Source organism: Neofelis nebulosa, chromosome 1 (assembly GCF_028018385.1).
Source record: "Neofelis nebulosa isolate mNeoNeb1 chromosome 1, mNeoNeb1.pri, whole genome shotgun sequence".
Lineage (NCBI taxonomy): Eukaryota > Metazoa > Chordata > Mammalia > Carnivora > Felidae > Neofelis > Neofelis nebulosa.
The window spans coordinates 164,716,511-164,735,848 of record NC_080782.1 but is presented as its reverse complement, the minus strand read 5'-3'; the positions used below and the strand labels follow the sequence as shown (position 1 = coordinate 164,735,848).

At 46.9% G+C, this 19,338-nt stretch overlaps 1 protein-coding gene across 2 annotated transcripts in view; it reads left to right on the top strand.

Annotated features, from left to right (window-relative positions):
• Positions 1-19,338, top strand: part of MYO16 (myosin XVI) — a 616,506-nt gene that overhangs the window by 534,187 nt on the left and 62,981 nt on the right. For both annotated transcript variants that reach the window (XM_058742988.1, XM_058742979.1), the window contains exons 30-32: positions 2,159-2,405; positions 4,562-4,833; positions 15,318-16,364. In XM_058742988.1, coding sequence (XP_058598971.1) covers positions 2,159-2,405; positions 4,562-4,833; positions 15,318-16,364 — 1,566 coding nt within the window. The remainder of the gene's footprint in view (positions 1-2,158; positions 2,406-4,561; positions 4,834-15,317; positions 16,365-19,338) is intronic.

Genomic DNA, 19,338 nt, shown 5'->3' with positions numbered 1-19,338 from the left:
CATTAATTCTTCCCTTTATTCCACAAGATTAAACATCTGGAATATACCCTCACCTTCACCCTTCCAAAGTCAATGTCTCAAATTGTTTTAATGGAACAGGAATGAGCGAGCAAACTGACCAGTTTGAATTCTTATCCTTCTCTCTCTCAACGTGCCCATCGCATGGTTAACACTTGTGCATTTTATAATCCTGAAAGTCTGATAGTACCTTTTATGGCTTAATATTTTTCCCCTTTAGATTAGTTCAGCATGACTGTTTTGCACTTAATACAATTGCATTCCAGAGTAGGTAAACATTTAGTATTGCCATTTGGGGGAGAAAAAAAAAGCCTTAAGCATTTTACTTTTCTTTAATGTTTATTTATTTTTGAGAGAAAGAGACAGAGTGCAAGCAGGGGAGAAGCAGAGAGAGTGGGAGACACGGAATCAGAAGCAGGCTCCAGGCTCTGAACTGTCGGCACAGAGCCCGATGCAGGGCTCAAACTCACAGACTGTGAGATCATGACCTAAGCTGAAGTCAGACGCTTAACCGACTGAGCCACCCAGGAGCCCGACCTTAAGCACTTTGGATGTCTGATCATTATTTGCCTCTGCAGCTATAATTGTGGAAAGTCGTGTCCAGCTTTCCTTCCACCTTCTAATCAAGTAAAGGCATCAAAATGAGTATCATAAAAAACCCGCACATTTATTCTTCTATGGCCAGGGAATATTTTAAAACACTTCGTGTTTTATGGCCTTCCCCGCTCCCGATATGCACTATAAAGAAAAATAAAGCATCTTTGTTACATACATTGGTTTTCCCTTGAAATTATAGATCTTAGAATTCAAGCAGCTCCTTCTAACCGTAGAAACTTAGAATTGGAAGGGACAGCGTCTTAAGGTCACAAGGCCCACACGGGAATCCCTGCACCTGTCCACAGCATCCGGGGGAAGGGGTCATCTAAATCCTCCCAAGCACATGGGCTCCCTCTCTCACGAGACGCCCTTCTCCATTTACACCCTGTGCCCATTGCTAGAACGCACCTTCTCACATGAATCACAAACATGCTTTGCTATGACTCCTCCGTTGGGGCTCTGCTCTCTGGAGAGCTAAGGCAGCGTCTGTATGGTCAAAGGGAGAGGAGTGAGTTTGTCATGTAAGCACGGAGAGCTGAATCCTGGCTCTCCCGTTCATTGGTCGTGTTTACCCATAGAAGTTTTCTTGACTTCACTAAGCTCTTTCTTTGGGTGCAAAATGGACCTAATGACGTATTAATTATCACCGGGGTTTGGCATTTGATGATGGAAGGTCTAACACATGGAAAGTACCTTTAAAATGGTGGGCATGACTACCTTTATTTGCAAGTCTTACCATTAGTTAGTGACAGGCTGACGATTTCAAAGTATGTTCACCCACTTATTCCTCCCGGTTCTCACACATTTTTCTAGCTCCATATCCCCGGAAAGCAGAAAGGATATCCTAAATTTCTACACAATATCTTTCCAGAGTCTTAAATACAGACTCTGCATTTAAGTGAGAGAGGGAGCCTGTGTGCTTGGGAGGATTTAGATGACCCCTTCCCCCGGGTGCTATGGACAGGTGCAGGGATTCCCGTGTGGGCCCTGTGACCTTAGGATGCTGTCCCTTCCAATTCTAAGTTTCTACGGTTAGAAGGAGCTGCTTGAATTCTAAGATCTATAATTTCAAGGGAAAACCAATGTCTTAAATGCAGTGTTAGCTTTTCTAGGAGTTTAATCACGGCCTGGTTAACACATCACGTGGTATGTCAGAAGACTACTTCCATAAGCCTCAGACATTTCTGACATAATGGTCCTAAAATGGCCCAGTTGGAGCCCCTCTGCAGAATTCTCTGGGGTTTGAACCTACTTCCTGCCCTCTGACTTTAATCCAGTCCATCACATCCAGCCTGTGTTAGGGAAAGAAGTGTGGACGTGTCAGGGCTCGAGTTACGGAATTTGCGTCTAGTGTTATCATTGCTGGGTTTCGATATCTTTTCAAATACGAGATTAGAATGTTTTGTGAACTCTTATTCTGAGTCAAACGGGTCTTATTTTATAGCTGCTCAAACATAAATGTGTTGTGACTTTTGTTTGTTGCACGTCTGGGGTTTCACTTCTGCTCCTCTGGCTGACCCCTGATTGTGTTCTTTTATGGAAGTTATAAGAGGATTTCTAGCACGCCAGCACTTGCTTCAGAAAAGGAGCATCAGACAGCGAGAGGTCACGTCCATCAACAGCTTCCTGCAGATCACAGAGGACATGGGGTTGAAGACCTACGATGCCCTGGTCATTCAGAACGCTTCCGACATTGCACGTGAAAATGACCGGCTCCGGAACGAAATGAAGGCTACTCACCATCAAGAGAAGGCGGAAGCCAGAAACAAGCCAGAGGAAGGAGCCAAAAGGTAAAGGCAGATAGAATGCAACTTTAATTACCTTTGTAATTGATCCGTGGAGCCAAGAAAATTCCGATAGCCCTTAATGCAAAGTTCAGTCAAACATGACAGCGGTTACGGGAAGAAGAGTGGATACATGCACAGTTTGCTATCTGAAACCTCCTTGCGATCTAAAAGGGTCCCCTCTTGTGGTTTCTTTTCTTGCATCAGGTGCTGTATGTGTTAGTTTTGCCAGAGGAAATAATCACCGCTTCCCCTATGATGCTTGTATCACTTACCATCTCAAGGCCAAAGTTTTAAGGCAGCTAACATTTCTGTCTTAGCAAAAATATATAACTTGGTGCTTGACATCTTCATATAAGTCCATTTTTTAAAATTTCTTTTTAACATTTATTCATTTTTGAGAGGCAGAGAGAAACACAGTGTGAGTGGGGGAGGGGCAGAGAGAGAAGGAGACACAGAATCCGAAGCAGGTTCCAGGCCCTGAGCTGTCAGCACAGAGACTGATGCAGGGCTTGAACTCGTGGACTTCGAGACTGTGAGATCATGACCTGAGCTGAAGTCGGACGCTTAACCGACTGAGCCACCCAGGTACCCCTATACAAGTCTTATGTATATAAGGGTGACTCGTAGAAACTTCTGGAAATCTGACCCCCCAAATGGGCATAATGGTATATTCTGTTTTCTGAAAGCAGAACAGTAGTGAAATCAATGGTTGTATGTATTATATTGCCCTTAGTAATCTGTCACATTTTCTTCGCCAATACGGAAGGTTTGGGGGAAAGCTTTTGATTTTAAAGTTCACTTCGGATGCTGAGCTCGAAATAGAAATGTGGAGGCAACCTGGTCCTCCTCCAGTTTGTCACTCTTGCCTGTCTGTGAATGACGAGGACACCCGTGGCCCTCAGTCACCCTCCCTGGGAGGGCAGGGACCTGGGTCCTAACTCGCCATCGGGCAGATGTTTGTTTTTCCGCAGGAACTTGGCACTATCTGGTTGTTTCCCATTGAAAACGACTCCCCTTCGTCTTCAATGCCTATGTCAAATGATTTTTTATTAAAGATGAAATGGTGATGTGTCTCTCGCTAATTAGCTTCAAATATCTCAGTGATTAAATACTGAAAAAAATTCCCTTTGTACGGAAAACTGTAATTAAACATTACAGGGAAAACAAATTATTCACTGAGTGCCATGCTTTCATCTTCAGCTAGTTCATTTTCTACATGGGTGTCTGGCTCTGCCTTGTGGTAGATCCCAGCCCGGCTGGTGCTCTGCCACACAAAGATATAATTACAAGAACAAATGCTCGGAGACTCCTTGTAAAATGAATGCATTGACATCTCACTAGTACATGATTACATTGACATGTGAAGCCAGAAGGAATTTTTTTTTTTTTTTAGACCGGATAACTATTCATTTTATCTGACTCCCAGAATAATATTTATTATTTTCACGGCAGGCACTAAACCGCCACCCCAATTTCCCAATTTGATTACGTGTTCATTCGCCTGATGTAAAATTAAGGGAAGAAGGAATGTTTTTCTATTTAGTTACTGGATCCCAGCGGCGGTTCGCTTGGCATTGGGCAACCAGATGAAGTAACAGAACAAAAATAATAATTCTGCGCATAATGAAATGATTTGTTCACGGAGTTTACATGAGGGGAGAAGAAGGAAGGGGAGAGAGGGCGCGCAAGAGGAATGTAAACTTTTGACAGTTTTAAGTCAAGTATCTGCTCTTTGCCAACGGGCGATGATGAACTCCTTGCATTTGATGCATCAGTAACTCTCTATTAAGATGGATATTATCATCCCCGAAATTATCATTCAAATTGAAATTCTGGTTTTCTGACTTGCTTAATAATCAGAGTGTGAAAAATTCATTCAGGGAGTGCCTGATAGAAAACGGGGCGCTCCTTCAGAAGGGTTGCGTTTGTGTGAGATTTTGAAAAAGTCACCGTGATGCATCTCCCCCATGCTCATTCATCATAGAGCTGGGGCCAGAAGGCTGGGCCGCTCTCTCTGAATGCCGGGTTAACCAGAGTGCTACCCATGAATCCTCTGGCCACGGTGTGATTGTGTCTGCTTGAGCGGGTTCATTGTTACCATCTGAATAATGCATCTGGGCCCCTCTGGTGGGGTGCTGTTTGTGTGTTGTTCCCCCAAGAGCCGAAGACAAGGGTGGACCCAGGCATTTCCAGTACACCTCCATCCCGGTACCCATGGCGGTGGATGGCCTGATCCAGTCTCTGGCCGGCCCGTCCACCCGGTCTCCTTCCCTGCACTCGGTGTCCAGCCTGGATGACAGCAGTGGCCTCCCGTCGCCGCGGAAACAGCCTCCACCCAAGCCAAAGAGGGACCCCACCACACGGCTGAGCGCCTCCTACGAGGCCGTGAGCGCCTGCCTATGGGCAGCAGCAAGGGAGTCGGCCAGTGAAGGTCAGTGGAGAAGAGGAGGGGAGTGCCTGTTTGGGGCCCCGATGTTCTGCCTTCCGGTGTCTGAGTGCCCACAGCAGTATCATTGCCCTAATATATTTTTAATAGATATCCGTCCAGCTGTTGGCTTGCCAGCAGCTTCTTCATCATTAAATATAAATAATATGTATTCAGTTCTCTAAGCGTCTTAGGGAAAAGCCACTTAGATATCATTTCCTTACTTCCCGGCCCCACGTCAGCATCCTCGACGTCGGGGCTCTGACCGGAGTGTCTGTCCTAGTCTGCATAGATGTTCGCTGACCACAATCCTCAAAAAATTCATCAGGCTTCCCTATGACCACAATCTAATCAAAAATTAAGTCTGTCTTATCATGTGGAAAGTGAAACATTCAGGCAGAGGAGAATCCCACCACGGCAGAATTCAGTAGGCAGAACTTGGGGGGTCTAGCTGAGGGAAGTTTCTACGTTGGTGGCCTAGAAATATTTATGCAAAGAAAGGAGGAAGTCATGGTCTTTTCTCAGTGCAATCTCTCGTCGACTAGTTCCTGGGCTTAGTATTGCCTGATGATTAATTTTTACAATAGTGAAGCATCGAGGCAGCACCCCTTGACAGAACAGGCACTAATTCCACAGAGTTTATGTATCACCTACCGAAAGTTAGGCCTGTCGTAGGCCCATGGGGGTACGTAATAAAGGAAACAAACAATTATCTTTCCTTGTGGGGTTTACGTTCTAGCATGGGAAGACACATGCTCAGAGCAATAAACAAGTAAATAGATAAAGTCTGTTAGCAGATCACTGCTGCAGAGAAAAATAAACAGGGTAAGGTGTGATAGTGCCAGGGTGGGGTGGGGTGTGAGATTCTGCATGAAATAGCGAGTTAGATTTCACTAAGAAGTATCACCTGAACACAGGATGGATCACAATTCCTTCTGTTAACAAATGAGCCCAGGATTCAAAGGCACAGCAAAACCACACGCTCATGTGTGGGAGCAGGTGGGTGATGCCATGGTGGGAAGACCGTGGGTCAGTGGCCACGAGCAATGAGAAGGCCCCAGTTATCTTCCCAGATGCCTTTTTTTCTTTTCTTTTTTTTTTTTTTTTGGTCACTTTAAGAAAGAATAGATCTTTAAGAGAGTTTTTATTAAAGCCTAATCCCATTACTATTGTACTGTATGAGTCATGCCATGATCCTACGTAGGCGTCAGCGATGTGGGAGAAATTCCTAAGTCTGGGGAGAGGAGTGCAGGTGTGTTTCTCATGTCCGTGAGGCAAGAACAGCCACAAAAGGTGAAAATAGCGCTCCAGAGGGCCTCGGGAGGTCAGGCTTCGGTGGATGCAGATGTGAGCGCAGACACGGTGTTAGAACAGGAGGTGAAGGGCCACTGGCCTCTGATGTAGCCCACGGGCTGGAAGTGGCCGTAGACTGAGCACATCGTGAACGCATTCCCTGGAAAAGGGGAACACATCCGGTTTCCGTCCTTACTTGGGGACCTCTGCGCGGGATTTACAGGGTGGAGCTGAAACAGGTGTGGTGAGATGAGAAGAAGGATCCCTTTGGCTTTATTGGAAGAGGAAGATTAGCGCCCAACAAGCTAACACTAACAAGACAAGGAGAAAGGGAAATAGACTAGGATAGCATCAGAAGTTCGAAGCAGCATGAAACGAGGTTGAACGCTGCCGTGTATGTGAGACGGCTCCCTGCCCAGATTCCAACACCGCACACAGGTTCTGTGACTCTGAGTAAGTCAGCTGCAGAGTAGTCTGTAACCTCTAGAAAGTTCTGTGCGTGCACATTACAAACCACTGCTCTGCGCTTCAGGGTCTGGAGTCGTCAGGTGCCCACTAGGCACATCGCCATGAAGGGTGAGGAAATGTTGGGGATGGAGTAAAAAAATGTCTATTAAGAAATGGTTAATCAAGAACCATAGGAGAGAAAAATATATAAAAAAGAAGACAGAATAAAAGATTAATGAAGAGGAAAGAGAAAGGCCACATGGTCAGCCTCTGAAATTCCTACTACTGTGGCAGTCACCAGGCTCTTAAGTCTCACTTAAGAGATTGCAGGATTTTTATGTAAAACGTAAGTCCTTGGATCCCAATTCCAGCGGGCATGTGATTAAGGCACTTGTCAGGGTCTCCCCCGCTGATCACATCCCCATGAACTGGCATTTTGGAGGCCACCCCCTAAAGCAGTGTTTTGATGGCTATCACATTATTTGTCCCCTCTTACAAGATTCTTAATGTGGACTTTACGACCGCCGCTCATCTCCTGCGGTTGAAGATGAACTCCTTTCATCGAACCTGCTGATTGGATTGGCCAGGTGTGCCAGCTGGTTTTTGTAGGATCAGGAGTCGGGGGCCAGTGCAGGGCCCAGGCACCTGGGTCTCCAGTCCGTAACTGCAATGGTTGCCACACCCTCCAGAGATAAACCTGCCTCGCACAGGGGTTCTGGCCCCGTTTATGCATTTGTGACAGGAGCTGGAGGTGGCCAGTCCAGACGCCTCTAGCTCTTTGTGGCTCTTTCCATTTAAATTCAGTGAAATTTCAAACTCAGTTCCTCAGTCATGAGTCACACTGCAAGGGTGTGGATTCTCCCATCATCATAGAAACTTCTGTCAGACAGCATTGATTCCACGCGCCTCGTGTGTGTACCATGAGGACAACGCTGGGTTCTTTGGCACCTAGTAATATGTCACAAAATCATCTTTCTGCAGAAGACAGGAAGGAACTCGGATTGCTATATAAAACGCTCTGTGAACCTTGGTTTCACAAGAAAAGGACCACAACTAGTCATGTTCTTACCCGAGTCATTCCTTTTGGCCTACCAAAAACTCGACGAGTCAGCTCAGAGGGTCCTTTGGTAAAGGGGAACTGCTGGAAAATGAGGGCCAAGAATCTTAGAGAAACCAATGATCAGGTTACATTCAAGCTTGTGCCCAGGCCTGTTCTTATTAACACATGCCTCTCCTATAGGTTTGCCCCCAGTCACCACAGCCAGTATACAGGGAGGCACTGGAGAGGGCTCACTCTTTTCACCACCTTTGTGCCTGGAAAGCATGAAGCAGTTTGATAAGCCAGAAAATGTTGACACCTGTGCACAAGCTATTAGCAAGCTCGAGCCAACTATTTGCAAGTCTAGTTGACCTTGAAACAACGCAGTTTGGAGCTGCGTGGGTCCACTTATGCGTGGAATGTTTTTCCGTACAGTACAATCCTGAAAATGTATTTTCTCTTCCTTCTGATTTTCTCACTAACGTTTTTTTTTTTTCACTTTTCTTTTAAGCAGTCGTAATAGAGAAAAATTTTATTAGCTTACTTTAGGTGAAGGAAAACCATTAGGCTGAATTCTCAGATTATTTTATAACAAGAGGATAAGATTAACATTGGTATAAAATTCAAACTGCTTAGTAATGTTTCCTTTTCGCTAGCTTGCTTTATTGTAAGACTACAGTACGCCTAATACATTTGCAAAATATGTGTTAGTCGAATGTTTATGTTATCGGTAAGGCGGCTGCAACAGTATGCTATTTAGGAGTAAAGTTTAGGGACAGTCAAAAGTTATATGCAGATTTTCAACTGCACGGGGGGGTGGGGGGTGAGGGGGTGTGGTAGTCCTACCTGCCTGCATTGTTCAACTGTGCTATTTTTTAAAAGCCTGGGGTTGTTCTTTGCAAACAGTAACTAGGAAGGAAAACAGCTTAAAAGGAATCCATAATTTTTAAAAGCAAATCCTGCCTAACTCCATTCTCAACAAGGCAACTTATATGCATAGATATAAGAGTTCATCTTTGACTTAACTTGGAAGTAACATTTTATCAATTTTCTTTTTTCACTATCTTGTTTACATCTTTATTCTAGAATAGCCCTTGGCACACAGTAGGCACTGAATACGTACTCAGTGAACAATTTGATTCTTATCGATAAATCGAAATGAGCACAATTTGGCCAGGTTCAAATTTTACCCTTGGGATTTGTTGAATTGGGACTGTCAGTGTATTTTTCACAGAAGCCCCTTGATTCTGTTTTGCTGTTCCATGAAATTTGACAGAAATCAGGTCTTCCATGAACACCATCCTGAGAATATGTCACTGGATATAGAAGAACGGGATTGCGGATTTCACAACTTATGGACACATTTGTCCATTCAACACATAGTAATTCAGTATATTCCATGATCTGGCTCCCCCAGAGGGCCACAGAGACCAGTGAGGGAGATAAGTGGACAGATTATGAGATAGAGTAACAGCAAAAACAGCAGATGGTGTGGAGCACGAAGCAAGGGGGCTGACCCTTGCTGGAGAGTGGGGAGGGGTCGGGAAGGACATTAAGTGACATTATGCATGTGGGGTGCAGTCCAATGGGTAAGATGGGTTAACGGCAAAGGTTACGGACTCCTCCCACTGAAAAAAAATGTTATAACAAGGTCACAATATATCACGGCTCAGGGGAGGCCCCGTTTGTTTTTGTTTTTTGTTTTTCCTTTTTCCAATTTGTAGCTGGTTGTAAATTGATGCTACATTCACTCATGTATGCAGCTAGTCTGGACATCTTTTATGTCCGAGGTCCCGAACTAAGCATTAAGTTTCCTCTGACACTAGGCAAAATCACACTGGAAGAATTGGAATACACACACACAGAGGCAAATATTTTCTTGATGAACAAGCTTCTCGTTCATTTTTTCTCATAGATTAAATATGTAGGTCCCTGGCTTTCAGTGAGAATAAAGCCAAATAACTTGTGTCCTGAGCAAAATGGCAACTTCAAAGCCACCGACATGCCTTAGCAAACCCTCAAAGGGCAAGTATTCTAAAAACATTCTTATCTCCTAACGGAACCTAAAAATGACATAAGTCCCTAGATTACTGCACAGTAGCTCAGATAAGAGTCAAGTTTGAGAATGCAGGGTTTAACACTTAAGCTACTGTTAGGACACCAGGACTTGCCCTAGAGGTGTCCTTTGACCGTGAAATATTACTCCCTGACCACATCTTGATGGAGTCACAGGTGTTTTCTCCATAAATCTTATGACTAAACAATTGTTAAGAAAATTCTTTTTTTAAACAAAATTCTTAACAGAAATTCACTTTTCATAACCCTTACATCCATATTTGCAAACGAACTATTAGCAAGCATTTGTGTGAACACGCGCGCACACACACACACACACACACAGCCATAAAATCAAATGAGACTTTAATACTCCAACTGTGGATTTCTAATTTTAGTTTATGAAGACCAAAGCTTTCCAGGTCTCACCCCCAAAGAATCGAATTCAGTAGTTATGGGGTGGGGCGGGCAAATGCGTTGTCTGCATTCTCAGTAAAGCACCCCAGGTCGTCTGGTGCTGCCGAAGCCCAGCCCACACTCCACGGAAGCTGGCCGGTCACTCATGGTTAATTTCCAGTTGTATAGCAAGTAAGAAGACGATGACCATAGAATCTGGCCCTTACTCAGTGTCTATTAGGTGCTGGGCATTATTCTAAGCATCTTCAATCTTTACAGCTACCCAGTGGAGTGGTGCCATCACTGTGACCCTTTTGTGGTTGAGAACATTGAGTCAGGGAGCGGTGGTAATATAACCTGTCCCTTGTCACACATCCATGCTCTGGACCCAGGCAGTGGGGCCTTGGAGGCCAGCCTTTCTATTGCCTCCAAATAAGCCATGCTACTTCTATTTATAACAGTTTAATACAAAAACAAAATGAAACAAAAAAAACCCAACATTCTATCTGCATCAAAAGCAAACCTTGAGGGAATGTATCAGTTACCTGTTGTTGTTTAGCAGCTCATCCAAAACATAGGGATTTAGATACAATGCAGTCATTTAATGCTAGTGCTTGGATTGTGGGTGTTCACTGGGCTCCTCTGGGTGGTTCTCAGTCAAGGTCCCTTGTGAAGCTACAGGCCATGGCTGGTGGCTGGAATCACCTGAAAGCCGGTCACTTGCACTTCTGGTGCCTCCGCCGTGTTAAGGACTAGGACTCCTTGGGCATCTCTGTCTTGAGATGGTCTCTCCACGTGGTGTGTGCAGCATGACGGCTTCGGGGTACCTGGATGTCATATGTAGAGAATCAGTGTGGCAAAGGCTCATAGGCTCCAGGAAGAGAGCGCCAGGCAGCCCCAGTGGCCGTGCATCTCGTGTTCACCAGCTTCCACCTGTCAGGCGGTCCCAAGGGTGCATCTGGGTTGAAGAAGGAGAAACAGACTCCGAGTCTTAATAGGACTAGAAACACTATTGTGGCCAATTTGGGGGAAATTCAGTTCCATCCCACCCACTGGACAAAACAATTCACACCCTTCCCGCATCTGAAATACACTCACTCCTCCTCCAAACTCCCCAAAGCCTCATCCCCTCACCCCTACCAGGGCCAGACCCAAAGTCCCCACCTCATCCATCTCTGCCAGACCCTGGTGTCCCGGGCTCAGGGACAGCTGCTTAGCCAGGCAGCTCTTCCAGGATGTCCCCTTCTATCTGAAGACAGGTTCTCTATTCCTTACGGGGAATACCTGGAGGGATGGGTTTGGATGCCCTTGACCGGAGCGGGGAGTTTGGGAGGCACGAGGCACTTCTGTACGACACCTGGGCATGTGATGTGCCTATAGAATTTAGTCCTATGCCTGGAAATGATTTTTTGTGACTCTTAGGTCCATGTTCTGCAGTCTTGGCTCACCTTCGATTTATAATTCTTGATCCACAAGAGGCATCTTATTTGGGGCTCTCAGCCTGCTTTCTGCTCATAAAATTTTGAGGCACCAGAACTTTCCATTTTGTAATGCCTCTGCTCCTTTCAGTGCATGCTGATACAATTCCCTTAAAAGCTTTGTGAGTTTCTTGTGAGTCGGTTTCTAATCCACTCCACTAGTGAAAGGCCACAGCCACTAACTTTTTTGAGACAATCTCTTCTCTACTCTGGGCTCTCTCCAGGAGTTCTGCGGGGCAAAGCTCTCAATGTCCTTACAAGTCCTGTGGTCTTGCTGCTTTGGAAGGGTGCGTGAGGCCCTAATTTAAATCTTTCTGAGGTCTTAACAAAGGGTCGCAAAGCCATGATCTTGGCCCCATGTTTGTTTTTCCTGGAAACGGTCCAGATTTCATCTCTGCTTGGAAGTTACTTCTTCACTTGGGAATTATTTGCCATCTGGACAGCCTGGCAGTGAAGAGCCATGTTATTTTCAAGCCCAGAAAGCCCTGGCTCCTTTATAGTTACTAGTTCTTTCTTTAGCTTATGTCTTTACTCTCACATTTTACTAGAGGAAGCTAGAATAATCCAGAAGGCAGTTTTCGCACTCTGCCTGCAACCCTCCTTCACTAGATCACCCACCTCCCAGAGCATGGTTTCTATTTTCCACACCACCACAGGTGACAGTGCTGCTGACCCTTCCGTGGTGGCATAAAAAGGGCTGTGCTTCCTCCAGGTTCTAGAATCTTCTCCCTCCCCTTGAAGCCTCACCAAGAGCACTCTTAAGGATCACCACGCTTCTGCTAACATGCTCTTCAAGGATCCTCCAATTTTCCAAAGCCACTGGCACACTTTTCAAGTAATTTCATAGCAGCACCCTCCAGGTACCGATATCTACATTAGCTTTCTATTGCCATATAACAAACCTCTCCAAAATCCAGTGGCTTAAAATAACAAGCATGATGTTGTTCTCTCTCAGCAGCTGGCTGGGCTCAGCAAAGCCACCTCCTGGTTCTGCCACAGCTGTGGTGAGATGGTGGCTGGTGTGGAATCATCAGAAGACTCAGTTCACTAGATATTTCTGGTGTCTAGGCTGGGGAAACCCAGGCAGCTGAGGGCCACAGCGAATGGGGTCCCCCGGTATTTCTTTCATCTCTGTGGCCTCTCCACACATGTGCTCCACAGCAGGGCTGCTCCAGGGTAGACAGATGTCATGCATGAAGATCAGGGCCCCCAAGATGTGTCCCAAGGGTGCAAGAGCCAGACAGAAGCTGTACTGCCCATGATCCAGCCTCAGAAGGCAGGTGGCTTCCCCTTTGTCATAGTTTATTCATCAGGGGCAGGCAGTCACAGAGGCCCTCCTGGCTTCCAGGTTCTGGAAGAGCATGTGGGGTTGAAAATACCACTGAAGCCAGTTTTGGCAAATACAATCTGCCACAAATCCTTTAAATTATTCAAATCTTCGGAACAATTCTGTAATACTAATGTTAAAAATGTGTTTGGTTCATTAGCTTTCTAGAAGCTTATGAGTTGCTGTGTTTTAGCACATTGAAAGCCTTTGGAATAATGCTCATGAATTACGGAGTTATGCATGTTTGGTATTTTCTGCTGTTAAAAGTTGGCTGCTTTGGGGAACCCTGTATAATACTGGCTTACAAAGATGTCCAGTGGGTTGGAAAATTAATTTTGTTCTTTTCCTTTCTCATTTGGATTCCCCCCCGCCAATTTGGTCCATGATTACAGTGTGCCAGAGCACGAGCTGGCCACTTTACATACAATATCTCTCCTTTTTATTCCTCTGAGATAGTTACTGACATCATCATTTTGTGTGTGACTCTACTGGAGCTTAGAGAGACTTGCCCATGACCTCCTTCAAGTTCACAGCTGGCACCTTGCCATCCCCCCCCACACACACACATGTACACACACATGCACGTGCACACACACACACACACACACACAGTTCTCTGACCACTTATTGTGACCTGTTGTTCCTGGTCCTGGCATGTAGCACATTCCAACGTGTGAGCATATTTACTTGTCTGTTTTTACTCTTTGTATTGTCTGCACCTCCCACCAGGGCAGAAGAAGGTAGGGAACATTTTGTCTGTGTTCACAAATGTGTCTCAGTCAGTGCTGCTGGAATGCAGGACAAAACGAATGACTGCAGGAAGGAGAGAACACACCGGGACCTAAATCCATTGTGCATACGTGCATGTGACAGAAAACCTGGCTGCTTTGAACCGCTCAGGAACTCAGCAGAATTAGCTGTGCTTCTATGAAGGATTCCTTCAGAGGAATAAAAGACCACATTAATCAAATAGTTCCAGATTTTTGAGAACTTTTGCTATTTCAGCAACACTTTCTGCAGTTTTTTTTAAAATTAACATCTCGGTTTCCAGAGCCATTATAGTGAACAAGAACACGATTACAATGTATAGTAAAAATACATTTTAAGAAGTTTTTTTTGGAAGTTTTTCATTTCTTTTAGGTTCATTTACTTTTTCTGAGAGAGAAAGCGGGCGCACACACACATGCACGCATAAGCGGGGGAGGGGCAGAGAGGAGGGACAGAATCCCAAACAGGCTCCACACCGTTAGTACAGAGGCAGATGTGAGCCTGGAACTCACAAACTGTGAGAACTCACAAATCTGAAGCAAGATCCAGACGGGTGCTGAACTGACTGAGCCACCCAGGCACCCCTGGAATTTTTAAAAATTAGCCTTTAATAAATGTTGGGGTCATATTTAAATAGTTTTTCTTCTTCTTTCATTGTTTTTCTAAGTATCTCCTGTTTCAACAAGAAGTTTCCGCCTCAGGGGGCGGGGCGCCTGGGTGGCTCAGTTGGTTGGGCTTATGACTTGGGCTCAGGTCATGATCTTGCAGTTCGTGGGTTTGAGCCCCGTGTAGGGCTCTGTGCTGACAGCTCAGAGCCCGGAACCTGCTTTGGATTCTGTGTCTCCCTCTCTCTCTCTGCCCCTCGCCTGCTCATGCTGTCTCCCCTTGCCCCTCAAAAATAAATGTTAAAAAAAATTGAAATACTTTAAAAAAATAAGAAGTTTCCATCTTAGACGTTGTTTTTGTTTTTGTGTTTTTACCTTCTGGTTTTTTTTGTTTTTTTTTTTTAAGTGATCTCTAAGCCCAGCGTGGGGCCCAAACCCTGACCCCTGAGATCAAGCGGCCCAGGCTCTTTTTGAGCCAGCCCAGCACCCCCTTCCACTTAGAAGTTCCTAGTGACATGTTGTATCTTGATTCCCGTTAAATACGTGCTTCTGTTAAGGATTCAAATATACTGGTTAATTGTAAAACTCACCCTTGGCATCTTTTTTAGAAAGTCCTTTCTAAGAAAGTGATCTCCCCAGGACATGTTGGTGTTTTGTCGCCCATATACCATTCACAAGGAGCCGAGGCCTTTCCTACAGGAAGCATCCATATGCCACTAACTAGCCAAGGTCCCTGCCGGCCCTGGGGAGGGTCGGTTCAGTCCACACTTACTTCACAGCTGTATCAGGCCCAAGGAGTGCAGGCAGAGTATGTTCCAGAAAGCAGATCTGAAAGGCCCTCCCCAGGGCTTCGCCCTTTCCCTGTGCAGGTGGCTGACCATCCCGGGCCACCTCGCTGCCCACCTGACGCCTTCCTCAACCAGTACACTTGGCCTCCAGCTGCAGGGTCTGGATAGGTCTTCTCGCTGGGAGTCCGGGGCTCTGGAGGGCAGAGGGAGGCAGGCGGGGTGCTCGCTGTTGGACCCCGGGGGTAAGGAGGGGGCCTGGCTGACACCTGCGTCCCTCCCCTGTGCCCCCTCCAGCTCTGACCCGGCCCAGGCCGCACAGCGACGACTACAGCACCATGAAGAAGATTCCTCCCCGCAAGCCCAAGCGCAGCCCCAACACCAAGCTCAGCGGCTCCTCCGAGGAGATCGCGGGCGCGCGGCGCAGAGGCGGCCCGAGGTGCGCGCTCGGGGTCCCCGCGCCCCCCGCGCCCCCCGCGCGCGCCCCGCCGGAGCCCGAGTCCGAGCCCGAGCCCGTGTACATCGAGATGCTGGGCCGCGCCGGCAGCCCTGAGCAGGCCGAGGCCGTGTACGAGGAGATGAAGTACTTCGCGCCCCCCGAGGCGTCCGCGTCGCCCCCAGCTCTGCCCAGTGACAGTCGGAACCCTGTCCCCGGGGAGGAGGGCGACAGGGGCTGCCCGGCCGCCGGGTCCTGCAGAGACGCGTGCGACATCCCGGCCCCTTTCCCCAACCTGCTCCCTCACCGCCCCCCGCTCCTGGTGTTCCCCCCGACCCCCGTCACCTGTTCCCCGGCGTCCGACGAGTCGCCCTTGACGCCGCTGGAGGTGAAGAAGCTGCCGGTGCTGGAGACCAACCTCAAGTACCCCGTGCAGGCCGAAGGCTCCAGCCCGTTGTCCCCGCAGCACGCCAGGAACCCCAAGAGCGACGGGGATGGGCTCGCGTCCCCCGGCCCGCCCGCGCCCGGCGGCTCGCCCCCCACGCCGCCGCCTCCCCCCGCGCCCCCGACCCCCCGGCCGCCCACGCACTTCGCCTTCCCCCCGGAGCCCGTGGGCGCCGCGGCCCGAGCGACAGCCGGCCCCGACACGCCCAGGGCGCACCAGCCGCCCCACTCTGCGCCCGCGGGGGGCGCGTGCAGCTCTCTCCCCAAGGCCCCCTACTCCCCCGGGAGGGCCGCCAGGCCCGAGCACCGCAAGGCCAGCGCCAGCCCGTCCTCCCCGGTGCCCTACAGCCCCCCGAACTGCAGAGCCCTCAGCAGCCCCCTGGACGAGCTGACCAGCCTCTTCAACTCCGGAAGGAGCTTGCTACGCAAGTCGGCGGCCGGGAGGAGAATCAGGGACCCCGAAGGTAGGCGGAGAGGAGAATCGGGGACCCCGGAGGTAGGCGGGGAGGAGAATCGGGGACCCCGGAGGTAGGCGGAGAGGCACCCGCAGGGAGGAGAATCGGGGACCCCGAAGGCAGGCAAAAGAGGAAACCCGCACGGGGGTGCATAGCACACGGGTGTGCATCTCCGCCTCGGGGCCCGTGTGCCTGCACACGCACACATCCTTGTCTGATGCTTAAACACGGCTTCGGGGGACCGAGTGGCCATTCCGAGCAGATGCCCACTTAAAAACATCTTGTGCAACCAATGTGGTCAAGGGGGTAAGAATATTTCCATTCTGCACATAAAGCCTCGTGATATGAAAATACATAGTGCCAAAACTGGGCTCAGCAAAGTCTAGTGACTTCAACGTGTTAGAGCAAAGCTGAGCTTGAGCTGGTGCTCTTTTCTCTAATAATATGCTTCGTGATAACCCAGAAGTGGTATTTTGTAGCATCACATTGCCGATTCCTGCTGCATTCACAGCTCACCATGAGTGCCCGAGTGTCCTGGGCAGAGGTGACTCCACGTGACCACCTGTCCCTTCACAACCTTAGACTGCATACTGCTCACCTTTGTATTGCTTCGGATGAATGATTTTTCTTCGGTTCGGGTACCACCCCAGGGACATCTTAACGCAGTTCTGTTAACACCTGTATCTTCTCATTGAGTAACTCAGCCTAGAGGGGGGTTTGCACTGACCATCCACTCAGGCGGGCACAACACCTGACCTGAGCCCAAGTCGAAAGTTGGATGTTTAAAGGACTGAGCCACCCAGGCCCCCCAGGCACAGATTCTCATAATAATCACAACTAATGTATTCATCTTCCAAAAAACATTCTAAGGCTTTTATACAAAACCAAAATATTTCCCAATGTGTTGTATCTTAAGGAAGAAATACATTCATATCTTCTGTCTAAGGAAGTTGTAACAGGTCCCTTTTGTCATAATGCCATTGATACCCACCCCTCCAGGTAAATGGCAAACCATTAACATCCTAGCTTTACAGACTGAGATGGGAAACTTCAAGGTGAAGAGGTTAAATGCCTTCTTCAGGTCAAGTGGAAGGAGTGGGAATAAAATGTGGACATTTTATGGACACGCGAACCTGCTGTGTCTCCAAAAGAAAATATATAAACATGTTAGCTTTCATCATTTGATTTGGAAAATTACTTTTTTGTTCAGGAAAATTACAAAAACTCTAAAATATTTAGAAAGCAATCTGAGTAAGTGACAAGTAGATCAAGGTAGGAATACTTAGCAAATGACTCAATAACTTACTCCCTCTTCATTTTTCAAAAAAAAATATGCGAATTGTTTTGCTAACATTTTAAGGATAGGCCCATTAAAAAAATGAAATTATCCTTGTAGGTAGAGGAATGTTTGAATTTCACGAGTCATATATTGTATTCAAAGGAACAAAATGGAATCTAAGAGCAAAGCATTAAAGGAAAAAATTAATATTTGCTTTTAGAACTAAAAGTTAATTAAAACCGCATACAGCTCATTTTACTGGAGTTAGGAATTGGGTGAATTCTTCTTGACTTTATTGACGAAAGTGAAGTGAATGGATTTCTAGACACACTTGGTCTTCTGGAAATCTCTGAGCTGAGGACTCAGCATAGTGAGAGGTATAGTGAGGCCTCCGGCGTGGTGTGTGAATTTGCTAATTACATTTCCTTGCAGTGGCATGAACCAGTATTTGAGAACACGCATCAAAACCTCAAGTATGGGGCGCCTGGGTGGCTCAGTCGGTTAAGTGTCCGACTTCAGCTCAAGTCATGATCTCACGGCTTGTGGGTTCGAGCCCCACGTCAGCCTCTGTGCCGACAGCTCGAAGTCTGGAGCCTGCTCTGGATTCTGTGGTCTCCCTCTCTCTGTCTCTCTCTCTCTCTCAAAAATAAAAGCATTTAAAAAAATTCAAAAACCTTCAAGTACAACACTGTTAGTGCAAGCCTAAAATTACGAAATATCTATTTTTCTACTGTGTGCTTTTACAAAACACTCTTAATTTGAAAAAAAAATAGCTTGAGCCATTTACTACTTTCTCATAAACACATGAATTGGCAGCTTCTGTGCAAACACCATAGTTTTCATAACCGAAAACTTAGCAATATGAGACCAGGTCATCCCCCCACACCAGATTCTAGGAGTTCCACCTACACGGTTGAGAACTGGGCAGTTCTCGATGGTCTGTGATGTGGGAAATAGCTTGGCACGTTTGCATGGCATGTCCTCATGGGATCTTACAGGTTATTCTTGCAGAATAAAAGAGACGAAAGATAAGATGCGGAAGAGAAAAGTTTTTCGTGCTGGCACTAATCACTAGAGCTGCTACGTGATGATTAAGGTTTACACAATTTGATCCTGAAGTCAGTAATCCATTTTCTTCTGAATGAATTGAATGGCTGTTATTAATGATTTACTATAGTCTTGGGACTTCTTCCCTTTAAGGTTTTAAATCTTTTCCTTTACCCTCTTTGTATTTAAAGATATCCGTATTTTCACCTGAAATGGCTTTCTTACCAAATAATCCAGTGGGTGGCTAATTTGCCCTCCAGGCACCTGAATTAATTACCCTCATCTCTTGCGGTTGTGGTCTGGGGAAATTGTTCCGCCGATTTTGCAGAAGCGTTGGAAATATTCCCCTCGCTTCTGTGGAAAGTGACCTTGAGGAGATTACATTAGTAATCATTAGTACCCCGCTCTGGGCATCTCCAGTTAAAATATCAAGTACAATGAGTCTTGTGTAGTAACGAAGTCCTACCATGTATAATTCTGCTCCGTCACTGCGCCGCAGACTTAGATGTAGGATTTCACAAACATGATCTTCCTCAAAACAGTTCATGTTCTGTTGACTAGTGGGCGTGCGATCTGAGATGTGCAAAGTCACTCAGATGCTAAGAGAGCAGGATGCACATCCAGACGGAAGGGTGGGGGTGGCGATGAGCCCGTAGC